General features: G+C 45.9%; 1 protein-coding gene across 2 annotated transcripts in view; it reads left to right on the top strand.

Moving 5' to 3' along the window:
• Usp43 (ubiquitin specific peptidase 43) overlaps nucleotides 1-13,441 on the top strand; it is a gene marked incomplete at its 5' end in the record, with an annotated part of 66,460 nt that continues 53,019 nt past the window's right edge. For both annotated transcript variants that reach the window (XM_013522154.1, XM_013522153.1), the window contains 2 exon segments: nucleotides 1-255; nucleotides 7,599-7,730. In XM_013522154.1, the coding sequence (XP_013377608.1) occupies nucleotides 1-255; nucleotides 7,599-7,730 (387 nt within the window).

Here is a 13,441-nt window from a genome sequence, read left to right as displayed (position 1 = left end):
GCACCCCAGCCGCAGCTCCCCGCGGGCGACGGGGCGCGGCCGCCGGGCGCGCAGGGCTTGAAGAACCACGGTAACACCTGCTTCATGAACGCCGTGGTGCAGTGCCTCAGCAACACCGATCTGCTGGCCGAGTTCCTGGCGCTCGGGCGCTACCGGGCGGCGCCGGGCCGAGCCGAGGTCACCGAGCAGCTGGCGGCGCTGGTGCGCGCGCTCTGGACCCGCGAGTACACGCCCCAACTTTCCGCAGAGTTCAAGGTAGGCAGCGCGCCGCGCGCCCTTCGGCTTTCGCTTCTCAGAAAGTGTGTGCCGCACCGGGAAGGGGTGTTCCTGGCGCCCCCCGGAGATGGCGATTGACAGCGGCGGCCCCGGGACACCGCTTCTGTTTCGAAGGGATGCGTTACGCCACCCTTTGATGTATTTAATCAATTAATTTCCCCCGGGTATTTTGAGCAGGAGCGGAGAGAGCTGACAGGTTATCTGCAGCCAGCATTTGGGCTCTAAGGCTTGTGTGCCAGAACTCCAGGGTTAGTTCAGCTACCAGGCAGAAGGGTGAGAGATGGGGAGCCGATGGAGGGAAGTCTCAGGGGACGGTGATGCTTGTGTTGTGAATGTCGAGAGGGACGGAGCTGAGCCCAAATCTAGGAATAATCCAGGCAGAGGGACCCGGCCTGGGCCCAGAGGAGCGCAGTATCACAGGCACTGACAGAACACCAGTGTCGCTGGAGGTCAGGAGGTGGACAAGGGTCAGGAGATCAGGTACAACCTTTGGACAGTGGTAAAGACTGGATTTTAGGATACGTGCTGCTGAACCGAGCACAGTAAAGACTGGATTTTATTTTAAGCCCAGTGGACCCTGAGAACCCGTGGGTCAGGTCCTGTGCTGAATGACAGGGACGAGGCAATGGGTGTGCTATTTTGGAGCTGTCAAACTTTTTCTTTTTTTCTTTGTGAGACAGGGTCTTGCTATGTAGTTCAGGTTGGCCTTCAATTCACTTTGTAGCCTAGGCTGTTCACGAACTCGCAGCGAACCTCTTGCCTCAGCCTCCTGAGGGCTGGGATCACAGGCGTGCGCTACCACGCCCAGCTGTTATTTTATTTAGTGCACGTTAAATCCCCTACAGTGCGTTGGCGTGGGTTGGACATTTCCACAGGAAATATCCAGGAAATGTCTGCAGGGTTACGGTCTGCTTGCTCAGGGTGCTGGGAGCTCGTGAGACTTGGTAAATTGCGTGTATCGCTTCACCTGGGGTTAACGTGAGGCCTGGGTTTGGGGGTCCCTGTTGGATGAAAGAGTTCCTGAGAACTGATGCCCATGGCTTGCTTCCTACTAAAAACCGCAGCTCTGGGCAGAGAGCTGAAGCTCCTCGCAGAATAGCGATTGTTGTTCTTGGGGGAGGGGAACCTGTCCGTGTTCATTCCACAAGCATCACCGCTCTTCGGTTTCAGCCCCGGAAGGCGGCCTTGGCCATGTGACCCGCGAGGGTGCCAACCTCCGCCTTCTTCTCCCCTGCCTCCCTTAGTGAAGAAGCCCTGTTTTGCAGCTGTTACATGAGTGTCATGAATGTTTCTTTTTTGCAACAACGGCTTTTTAAAATATGAGAGGCAATATATTTATAATGGTTAACAGCAAAGTGACTGGGATTTTGTGACCTTGAGCAAGTTACTATATTTCTTTGTGCCTCAATTTTTCTCATCTGTGAAATGGGACTGTAATAACATGTACATTATTATAGGGTTGGTGTGAGAATTTAAAACACTGCCTGGGCCCAGGGAAGTGTTCATTATTGTAAAATTACACCTGCTTACTCGCAGAGACCTAGGAGGGAGGCAATCTTTGCGCAAGTTTTCCCTTGCCTGATGCATTCCTCTCCAGTTACAACAGTGACCTGAGAGATAGAGTAGTTTGGAAAAAAATTCAAATTAGTTATCATCCTCAATGACTCACCAGGATTTCCTTTCCCTCTCTCCAGCTGTCAGATACCCAGGGCCTGGGATACCCCAGTAAGCCTTGGGGATGCAGGATAATTGCTGTTAATATGTTAGTAAGGGAGGTGTGATGGGGAGGTGTTTCTGGGGACTTTCAAGTAACCAGACTTGGAGGCTTGAGTAAGGGATTCCAGAATCAGGGCCTTTAAGTATTAGGAATTGAAATTTAAGTGGGCTCCTTTTGTTTTGTTTTATTTTATTTTATTTATTTTTGGCTGTTTTATTTTACTAATGATGAAACATTCATTCATTGCACACATACTTACAGACCGTCTAGACACATGATTGGAAACACGAAACGTGTGATGAGGGATGTGCACAATCCCAGGCCCTGTGGCTGCTCCCCAGAAGTTTACTGCAGAGTGAGAGATGGATGTTAAGGAAATGGTGACACAAGCTCATGAGCAGAACCAGTGACATGTGTTATGGCTCGTGTCTAGATGTCCCCCCAAAGCCTCATGCAGTCGTAGGTGGTTTTTTCAGAGGTGGCTGAATCTAGAGTGTGTGTGATTGATTCATGGTGCAATGCTAGGATTAAGGGTGGGTGATTACTAAATCAGTCCACTGATTGGATTGGCACGGTCCTAATCCCTGTAGGCTGGCTAAGATAAAAGGGCAGAAAGACACTGTGAAGGCCCGCTTGTTGTTTTGCTGCGCACCATGAACTATTTCCCTCTGCCATGCCGCCCTGCCTGGGAGCCAGCAAATTATGTACCGAAACCTCTACCAGCTGTGAGCTAAATAAACCTTTCCTCTTCTAAATTTGAGCACCTGTATTTTGTCTCAGCAATGAGAGAAAAGTAACTAAGACAACTCCGTAGAAGGTGCTGTGACAGATGTGGCTGGAGGATGTAATTTGATTGAGCGGGCAGAGTCAGCTTTCTCGAGAGGTAACCAGCCACTAAGTTGGGCTTTGAGGGATGAGGTGTCAACTAAAGCTAGGAAAGTGCATTCCAGGCCCTGGGAACCGAAACTGCCAGCCACAGGGGGCACCAGGGCTGAAAGTCCCTCTGCCAAATGAATTAATAAAAGCCTATGGGCTGGGGAAAGAGAGGCTGGGGAATTGGCTGGGGGCAAACTACATAATATCTTGTTAGGGAAACGGGAAGGACTTTAAGATTCAGACCCAGGTAGGGGCCAGCGAGCTGGAGTGTTTGCCTGTTCTCTAGCTCTGTGAATGGAGGGAGTTTGTGGTAACCCTCCTTCCTGCATCCAGGATCACCCCAGCCTCCCACTGATCGTAGGACCACTCTGTCTTAAACTCAGAAAATGAATTAAGTATATTAAAACATTTTTCCCCACAATGTTGCAATAAAAATATAAAAACTGTATGTAGTATATATCATGATGTTTGATATACATGGATGGGGTAAAATGTTTGATTCAAGCCAATTAACTTGCCCAGTAACTCATATACTTAGGGTTTTTTTTTGTGTGGTGAGAACATTTAGGATCTATTCTTTTTGTAATTGTCAAGTATATAATACATTATTGTTACTTGTAGTCTCTCTGCTCTATGATAAGTCTCCACCACTCAGTAATTTGTTGAACAAAAAGAAGTAACACGTTGTTTTTATTTTTATGTCTTTGTTTAGGAGCAGGTGGAAGATTTCCTATGTTTCTTGACTATTTTGTTCTTGGAATTGTCTTTTCATGTTGTATGTGTATCCATCTGCTTGGGTCTTAACGTTTGTTCTTTTTTTTTTTTTTTGGTATGGAAATCAAACTCAGGACCTTGCCTTTGCCAGGCAGGGGCTGTGCCACTGAGCTACATACCTGGCCCTTGACGTTTGTTCTTTTCATAAGGTCCTTTTAAGCCTTGTCACACTTGCTACAAATATTTTCTCCAAACGGTCTCCTTTTACCTCCTAACATGACACTGTAAGCTTTAAATTTATTTATGTTATACCTTTTGATAAGTATTCCATCTTACATACTTCTAGCTTTTCCATAGTTATATTAAGGATTTAAGCCATCTGGAACTCAGCTTATGTGCTTAAAATCAATTTTAGATCTACAGTGATGTACTAGAAGCATTGCATTTTAAAAACCAAGGATTCCTTCTTCATCACTCTTGGTTTTAGAAGTCCTGAGTAGACATAAAATGGAAGTGGAATAAAAAATATCAAACAGAAAGAAAATTGCTAAATGATTCTAGAAATTCATACTTTAGAATTATTGCTGATATTTATGAGGTCAGATATAAGACAGAAAATGAAAAGCAGTAACAATTTAGAATATATAAAAATTAGATTCCACTCATCATGATAACCAGAAATATGAACAACTAACAATACTTGTAATATGACATGTTAAAAATTATCAGTGTTTGGGAGAGAAAAGCACATGTACAGAATGTTATGTTGCAGGGTAGAAATACCAAATATGTTTCCTGAGTATTAGCTTTAATGAAGTTCTTGTCACATTTCAGTGGACTGTCTATGAGAATGTCTTCTGTGGGAATCATATATAAATTCTGGAAAGTGCCTTTCAGAAAGTTTATAATTGAGGAAAGACCAATAAAGAAAAAGATTCACTGTAAAAAAATTGGAATGCACAAATAAAAATGATAAAAATTATCCATGACATCATTATTGTATTTACTAGTTTACCATATATTGGTTTTGTGTGTGTGTGTGTGTGTGTGTGTGTGTGTGTGTGTTTTCAGACAGAGTCTATTAGTATGGGCTGGCCTTGAACTCACAGGAATCCTCCTGCCTCAGCCTCCTGAGTGCTGGGATTACAGGTGTGCACCACCACACCTGGCCAGATACAGTGTTTTATCTATTTATAAATATTTCTAAAAAACAATATTTTTGTGGGTTTTTTAATGTATTTTTTTCTTCTTTGGTGCTAGGGATTGAACCCAGGGTCTTGCACATAGTAAGCATACATTTTACTGCTAAACTATACCCCCAGCAAGGCTGTTTTTTTTCCTTTTACTATAGTCCCATTTTTTTCCATTAGTATTTCCAGAAGCCTAATTTTTAAGGCCATCTACTGTAAGTGTGCCATCAGTTTTCCCCAAAATAACTCTGATACACAAAGAGATACCCTCGCTTATAGCTGTCATTTCCTTAGGCTAAGTCCTCAAAGTGGAATTACTAGAAGGATATTTTTAAGGCCCTAATTTATCTGTTGTCAAATTCTTTCTGGAGCACTTGTCCGGCACCAGAGCCAGGATGAGATGCAGATGATCAGTCTTAAAGGATTATCATGATTAGCTGGAGGGCAAGGGCTTTCACGTGAAAGAAAAAGCAAGTGTAAATACCAGGCTGCAGAAGCAGGAGAGCGTGTGGAGACCTAAGTGACTGGTACCCGTATGTGGAGTTTTGAAACAGCCCGGAGACACTGGAAGATGTGGTCCGGGCCCAACCGGAGAGTTTGGACCGTGAGTTGCTGCACAGAAGAGTGAGGAAGGGTTGGAGCACAGTGGGCCGGCAGGGCCAGGGCTTCTCCTTAGGTAGGGATTATGGGCTGGGTCATAAGGAGCCCAAAGCATGCTGGGAATGAGACTAAGTGTGGGGGAAGGGCAGAGACATTTTGGAAGTCAGAATCCAGACAGCCTGACAGCTGACATGACTGCTGCCGATTTGAAGGAGACCATGAGGGACGGACGCGTCCTTTCGGAGGAAGGGCTGATTTCAGAGATTCTGAGCGCCGAGCGCTGTTCCCTCGGAAAAGAATGTTGGGACCGGGATCTAGGTTTAACCGTGGTTTGCGGCCGGGGTTGCCCAATAAAACACAGGATGCCCAGCTGATTTTAATTGCACATGAACAGTGAATAACTATTCGGTATTAGGGATTGAACCTGGGCCCTTCACACTGAGCTACATCCCCAGCTTGGGCTCAGCCATGTGACCCTCGTGCTTCAGCTTTCCAGAAGGTGGGATTACAGGCGCTGCTGGTCACCACGCCTGGCTTGAATAATTTCTCAGTATAAATGTATTCCAACATTGCATGGGACATATTCCTACTAAAACAGTCATTCATTGTTTATTTGAAATTTCAATTTAACTGGCACCTTTTTTTTTTTTTTTTCTTTTGTCCCAGCGCTGAGAATCAAACCCAGGGCCTCACACATGCTAGGACAGTGCTCTACCACTGAGCTTCACCTCCAGCTCCCATGTTTTCTATTTTTCTTTCTTTGTCTCGACTTTTGTTTGCTGAGTCAGGCAGCCCTACCTGGAGGTCAAAGTGCAGAGAACCGTAGGGGAAGAATTCGGATTAATGTAATCAGAATAAGAGTGTAGGACAAACATTTTAATTAATTAGACCTTGAATTTTGCTTTGTTTCATCCAGCTGTTTTCTTTAAATCTCAAGGGAAGATTAAGATCAAGTACAAAAGCTAAGGCCATTGACTGAAGTGGCAGTGATAAGGACTGTCCTGGTCCCTACCTTTGCTCACACTGGTCCCCATGGCCTGCCTGGGGTGAGGCTGCATGCGTGGCTTTGCAATCTAAGGGCCCTGCAGTCGAAGAGAGTGACAGACTGTGGCGGTGCACCGGTGCACATGCGCGTGTGCTCACACGGATGGGGATTTGCTTACATTCGGTTGCTCATCTTGCACATGCATAGCCGAAGTCCCTGCGAAGATGCTCAGGACGGGCTGAGGGTGGCCATCTATTGGGGAGGGACCAAAAAGGAATGGAGACTGGGCAGAAGGAAGGCTTTTCATTCTTCTTTTTTATATTTTGAATTCTTTTAAAAAATTGTATATACCTGTGTTACCCTTTGAAATAAACTTTTCAAAAGCTGGGAAATGCATTTCCTCAAAGATGACAATGCTGTTGTATAGTTTAATAAAAGGACAGTACAAAGATGGCAGGTGACCACCAGGGCAGGGAGTCTTGTGTGTTTTGAGACAGGGTCTTGCTCTGTAGTTCAGGCTTCACTTGAACTCACTGGGTAGCCCAGGCTGGCCTCAAACTTGTGGTAATCTTCCTGCCTCAGCCTCCCTCCCTAGTACTGGGATTACAGGTGTTCCCCACCAGGCTTGGCTTGTTTTCTTCATTGTTGTTCCTGAGTCCCACACGTATCGCTGGCAGAGCCACGTCATGATCAAGAATTTTATATTCTTAAATTTTCATCCATATTGGGAAGGGGTGGTAAAGGAGCTACATACGTTTTATTTTAAGAAGTTAGCTCTGCAGCAGGTGTGGTCATTGTCAAGAACGGAAGCCATGGGTGTGAATGGAATTGGTGAGGGAGAGAATAGGACACAAAGGCTGGGGTTGCTGGAAAGAAACAGCGTGGGGATAGACCCATGGCAGGGCAGCTCCAGCAGTGTGGGAGACCCCAGCAATCAAGGGGTGAGAGCTGCAGGGAGAACAGATGGTCACCAGCATAAACATATTCAGCAGATGAGCCAGTGGATTTTGAAGTTGCGGGGCACATTCGTAGACCTTCTGGGCAAAGGGGCCTACGCTGCACTGAGAGTGCTCAGGCCATTTGGGAGCAGATTATGAACGGGAAGAAGCGTTCTACCCCGGGTCACCTGTGCGCTATCTTCCCACAGGCGACTGCCTGGTAGCTTCATGGTGTATGACCTCACTTCTTTCGCTTGTGTGCAGGGCCCAAATGATCTCTGTTTTTCTTCGTTTCCTTTCAGAACGCTGTTTCCAAGTATGGCTCCCAGTTCCAAGGCAATTCTCAACATGACGCCCTGGAGTTCCTGCTCTGGTTACTGGACCGTGTCCACGAGGACTTGGAGGGCTCTTCCCGAGGGCTGGGGTCTGAGAAGGTTCGGCCACTCTCAAAACAATGCATTGTATTGAATTTTCTGGCTTTGTTTTTTCCCTTTGAATATTTACTCAGCACCTTAAATTCCTGTGTATTCTGGCTACTGTATACACAGAGTGTTCTCTGCTTCCTTCTTTTAGCTCGTTTCTTTTAGACAAGACATTTCCTCCCACTGCAGTCTTTCTCATCTTCCTCAACCCCAGTGAAATAGTGAATAGGGTTCATACTTTGAGAAAAAAATGTTTCTCTCTGTCTATAGTCTTTGTAGTAGTCTGGCCGTCTGAGGCCATGAGAACCATTCCTTATTATTTCCGGATGGTGCAGTTTCAAATCTGCTGTTGCTTTTTCTGTTAGGTAGCCTACAGAGCAGCAATTCCTAACCTTTTCTCTCAGTTCCCAGGATGGATGATTTTTATGTTGTGCATTTAGCATTTCTGATTTGATGAAACTCCAGACCTCTGGAAAGAGCCAGCATTACCTGTAATAGCCACAGTTAATTGGTACATCAGCTATTTTCTTTATGGACTTTGCTAAATAAAGATCAATAATGGCTTATGCTTTAATATGAGCCCTTTATCCCCCCTGGAGAAAGCAGAAGTGAATGAAGTTATTACATCTTTAGTGAGCAGCTGTAACAATATCTGTGACTAACCTGCTGTAATTTAGAAAGGTGTTTCATAAGCTTTGTTTCTGCTTCTGTTTTTTGAGTCAGGGTCTTACTATGTAGTTTGGGTTGGCTTTGAATGCACTATGTAGCACAGACTGGCCTTGAACTTGTAGGGATCCTCCTGCCACAGGCTCCCAAATGCTGGGATTACAGGCATTTCATAAGCTTTGGTAACTAATCAGTAACACATTCCTTTTGATGTACCTCATGGCTGATCCAGGTATATCCCCAAGAACTGCTTCATCATTCTTTTCTTATGGCTTTTTGAGATAGGTTCTTCCTAGATAGTTGAAGCTGACCATAAACTCACTATGTAGCCCAGGCTGGCCTTGAACTCGTGGAAATCCTCCTGCCTCAGCCTCCTGAGTGCTAGGGACCACAGGCATGCACCACCATGTCCAGCTGCTTTATCATTCTGTTGTTGTTTTAAATCAGGGTATTTGATCCAACCCCTCTTGTGAATAAACTAAAAAGCCCTTGGGAAGCCCTCTCTCAACTTTTCCTTCCCATTCCTTCATGATTTTCTTAGAGCCCATCATTCTGATTAATAGAGAAGAAATGTCCCAGGAAGCTCAGTCTTTTGGGTTTTTTTTTTTTTTTTTTGAACTTGTTGACATAACCAACTGTTCTCTTTCTGATTTTGTATTATGTTATTATGTTATGACTTTTTTTTTTTTTTGAGACAGGATCTTGCTATGTATTCCAGGCTGGCCTTGAACTCACTATGTAGCCTAGGCTGGCCTCAAACTTGTGGCCATCCTCTAGCCTCAGCCTCCCTAGCTACTCTTTTTTTTGGCAGGGACTGGTTTTTTTTTGAAACATATTCTTGCTATATAGTTTAGGCTGGCCTTGAACTCACTGTTTAGCTCAGAGTGGCCTAAAAATTGCAGCAATCCTCCTGCCTCAGCTGCCTGAACCCTTACAGGTATGCACCACCATGCCTATCTTTTCTGTTTTAAGATGTCAATGTGGAACTTTAGGAAAAGGATCCCATGACCATATATGTCCCCTGTGTCAGAGAGGTTGGATAAACTTGAAGCTGCATGGGTAGGAGAAGGGGTAGAGTCAGGATTCTAGCTTATTTTTAAATTTTGAACCCCAGTTTCATTTGTGAACCCCAAAATGAACAAATGAAACAAAGTCAGTGAGGACTCCAACAAAACCTGGGGAACAAAACATGCACTATATGATTATGGGGGTTTCTCTGGGTTGTGGGTGATTTTTCTTTTATTAACGGTGATTTTTCTATGCCGGGCTTGGCAGCGCACACCTGTAATCCCAGCACTCAGAGGCTGAGGCAGGAGGATTGCCGTGAGTGTGAGGCTAGCCTGACCTACACAGTGAGTCCAAGGCCAGCAGAACTACAGAGCAAGACTCTTGTCTCAAAAAAACTAAAACAAATATAAACAAACCATATCGATTTTCCATCAATCTTATTTACACCCTTGTAGTTGATAGAAATTTAATTTGATCCAATATTTTGGGTCCACTTTAAGGGAAAGGCATTTATTGGCTTTTATACGCTGTAACTCCAAGGATTAAAGAAGCTTCAGGTAGAGCTGGATCCCAGGGCTCAGATGATGTCACCAGGTCTCCAGCCAGTTCTTACACTGGCTGTCCCATGTGGCAGCTGGGGGAGCTTCTCAACGCCTCTCTGTAGAGCCTCATGTTCCAGAAGGAGCCCAGGGCTGAGTCTGATTGTCCTACCTTGGTTCCCAGGTCCATTCCTGGGCACTTGACCAGAAGACTGGGATATTCTGATTGGGCCACATGGGTCACAGGCCTGTGGGGTGAACATGGGCCAAGAAGGATGTTCTAGAGCCAGCACCATTTGCTTCCCCAAGGGAATAGAATATTAAGCAGGTGAATAGAGCCACACTCCATTGTGTACCCATATGTTTCTGGGAGGACATTTTGAAATCAGAATGTGTTTTAAAAGTGTTCGGATACTGGTTACTGGATGTTTCTTGTAGGCCAGGCATCTAGCTTGGTGCTTTTCATAACTTATTTTGCTCCCTGGCACATAGCAGACACTCGATAGACTCTTGAATTAATGGCTATCATGCTTTCATATTTATAAGGATAAACCGTGTTCTATAGTTAAGTGAGATTTGTTAAGTAAATTATCGAGTGACTCATCCTCTACTGGGTGGAAATAGAACCAATTGAACCTGGGCCTGTCTGCTCCAAACCCAGTGTGCTGGCTGCCCTTATGAGTGATTCATGTCTTCTTAGTCACCCACTGAGGCAGAGGACACTCAGGGACGGGTGGTCCCTCCTCCTGGGGCTGTATAGGAAAGGCCTCTTTTCCTGGTTTTCCCCTCCCCTCTCCCTGACTATACCAGGGAGTTCTCCTGACCTGGAAAGTAGGTGGACAGACAGCGGCATTAGCTTCCATTACTATAATAAAACACCAGAGATAGTAGTTTAGAAAGAGGAAAGGTTTATGTTGGCTGACAGTTTTGGAGGTTTTGGTCTGTGGTTGGGTGGATCCATTGCTTCTGGGCGTCTGGCGAGGTAGAACATGGTAGCCCAGAGCCCAGGATGGGATGAGCCATTCATGTCATGGCAGCTGGGAAGTGGAAGAAAGATATAACAAGGGACTGGGTCCCCACAGTGCCCTTTGAGGGAATGCCCCTGTGACCTAAGATCTTCACTGGGCCACCCTCCCAAGATCCCATCCCTAATAGCACCAAGCTGGAACAAAACCTTTTGCATGTGGGACTTTGGAAACAGTCCAGGTCCAAATATTGGTCTTCCAAGTTACCTTTGGTTTTCCTCTTCAGTTCCTCGGTAGCAGGAAAAGCCATTGGGTTTAAGAATGGGGAAGACCACAGAGAGGGTGAGTAACGTGCCTCAAGTTACACAGTTGGTACATGGGAGAGCCGGAACCCAAATCTAGAACTGCAGCTCTATGCCAGGATTTCTTAACCTCAACACTTTTGACAGTTTTTGTTTGTTTTTGAGATAGGACCTCACTATGTGGTCCAGGCTGGCCTAAACCTCATGATCTTCCTGCCTCAGCCTCCCAAATCCAGGGATCACCGGTGTTAACTAACCATGATGCCTGGTCCTAATGATAGTGTACCACCCCAAACCTTCCTGTAAGATAACCTGCCAGTAATTCTTTTTTTAATAACTTCAGTAGTAAGTGAAAGCAGCCATAATTAGTCTTTCAACTTCCTTCTTTTTTTATTCAAAGTAGTACTAGAGATAGAACCCAGGGCCTTGTCTATGTAGGCAAGTGCTCTACCACTGAGCCACATCCCCAGCCAGCCCCAGTGGCCACTGTGTCCCACAACGATGCTCTCCACAGTGCAGCCAGATCTCTTCAGAAAGAACATCAGATTGTCACGCTCCTTCCTGCATTGCTTCTGTGGCCTCCTTTCACACAGAGAACAAAATCTAGACTCCTGTATTGCTGACACAGCCCTACCTAACAGATCCTGCCAACCAATCAGACAGATCCCAGACCCCTTGCCCCTCAATATCCTTGGACCCCCGAGCTGCTTCCTATCCGTTTCTGGGCCCATCATGTAATGGCATTCAATAAGCATGCCCAGGGCCCAGCTGTTGCCCCAAGACAGGATCATAACCGGCCCTCACTTGTACCCCACGAAGGCAGAAAACATCTTCCTCTCTCTCTCTCTCTCTCTCTCTCTCTTTCTCTCTTCTCTCTCTCGGTCAGGTCAAAGTCTTTGCTGAAGTTTGCACTCAGAAAATCGGGCTGCCTGTGGAGGCCTGGCTGTGCACGCCTGTCAGTAGAGAGCCGAGCTGTTGCGATTATCTGGCATGAAACTATTCTCCCTTTCCGAGAAGCAGAGCTGCCGTGCTCTGCGTAACTCCGAGTGATTTTTCATTTTGAAGTTATTTTCATTTTGCGGACATGGGAAAGCCATATCGCCAGGTTTATTCGTAACTGGAATAGAAAACCTAAGGACCACTTTCTTTTCCATTACTTTAATGATGCTCAAATGTTTCTATCCTGTGAAAAGGGTGTATTTTTACTACCCTATAAACACCAACACATAAGCAATCTTTCTGGCAGTTTGTTTTCCAGAAAATGCCATTCTTAGAGCAGAAGGAGGAGGGTGAAGCTGGGCAGAGGACCAACAAGAGTGCCTACTGTGTACCAGGCAAAAGGCATATGCCCTGTCTTGGTTTGCACAATAGCTCCATGACGCTGAGGGGTATTATTCCTTTCAGACATAGGATGAAGCTTTAAGGGATACTCCAGGCTCACTGAGCTGGCAGAGAGTAGAGCTGTTTGTCTGACCTCATAGTCAGTCATGGCGACTTCCTGCTTCCTGTCATCCGGCCTTGTTCAGGTTCTTCTTTCCATATGTCACTCCTGAATGACCCATCTCCAGCCCCTCCTGGTTTCTCACACTCTTACCTTGGTGCAGAAGCTTCTTATGTCATTTCGAGTTCTTTGGTTGCCAACCTGAGATGACTCAGAAAGGGCTCATAAGAGAAGACCAGGGCGGAGCACACGGACTAGGGAAGCCGGCAGAAGCGGGTGTGGAACAGCCCAGCATCAGGCCCCTCTGGGAGAGGGAGACATCTCAGAGGCAGGAGGCTCAACTATCTGGCATGGACACAACCGCTGGAATCAGTGTTTCACCTTTTGGCCACTTTGCTCACAATCACATCCAGAGCAGGAAGATTTCATCAGTGTGATGTGCGTCATAGACCTGTATCCTGGTAGGGATGGGTGGGAACCTGACGAAAGAGCCTTTTGCACCCCAGGAATAGATGCAGGGTCCTGAAATTGGTGCTCCTACCACAGAGGAGGAGTGAGTGCTGTCAGACAGAGTATCCCAGTGTCCACTCCATGTCCAAGTTTGCTGCACAAGCTCACACCTTTATGTAGTTGTAGTTGATGTCTCTGCATGGAAGTCCTCCAGTCACCCTCAAACTTGGCATGTTCTTCTGAAGCACACGTCTTCCTTTGACTTTCCCACCTCTGTTGATGGAACTGGTATTGGCATCAGCTTGGAACTAGAGTCTAAGTCATGTTTACCTCTTCCTTCCTTCTTCCTATC

Source organism: Chinchilla lanigera, unplaced genomic scaffold (assembly GCF_000276665.1).
Source record: "Chinchilla lanigera isolate Chin_1 unplaced genomic scaffold, ChiLan1.0 scaffold00066, whole genome shotgun sequence".
Lineage (NCBI taxonomy): Eukaryota > Metazoa > Chordata > Mammalia > Rodentia > Chinchillidae > Chinchilla > Chinchilla lanigera.
The sequence above is the reverse complement of the archived record's forward strand: the minus strand, read 5'-3'. Positions and strand labels throughout refer to the sequence as shown.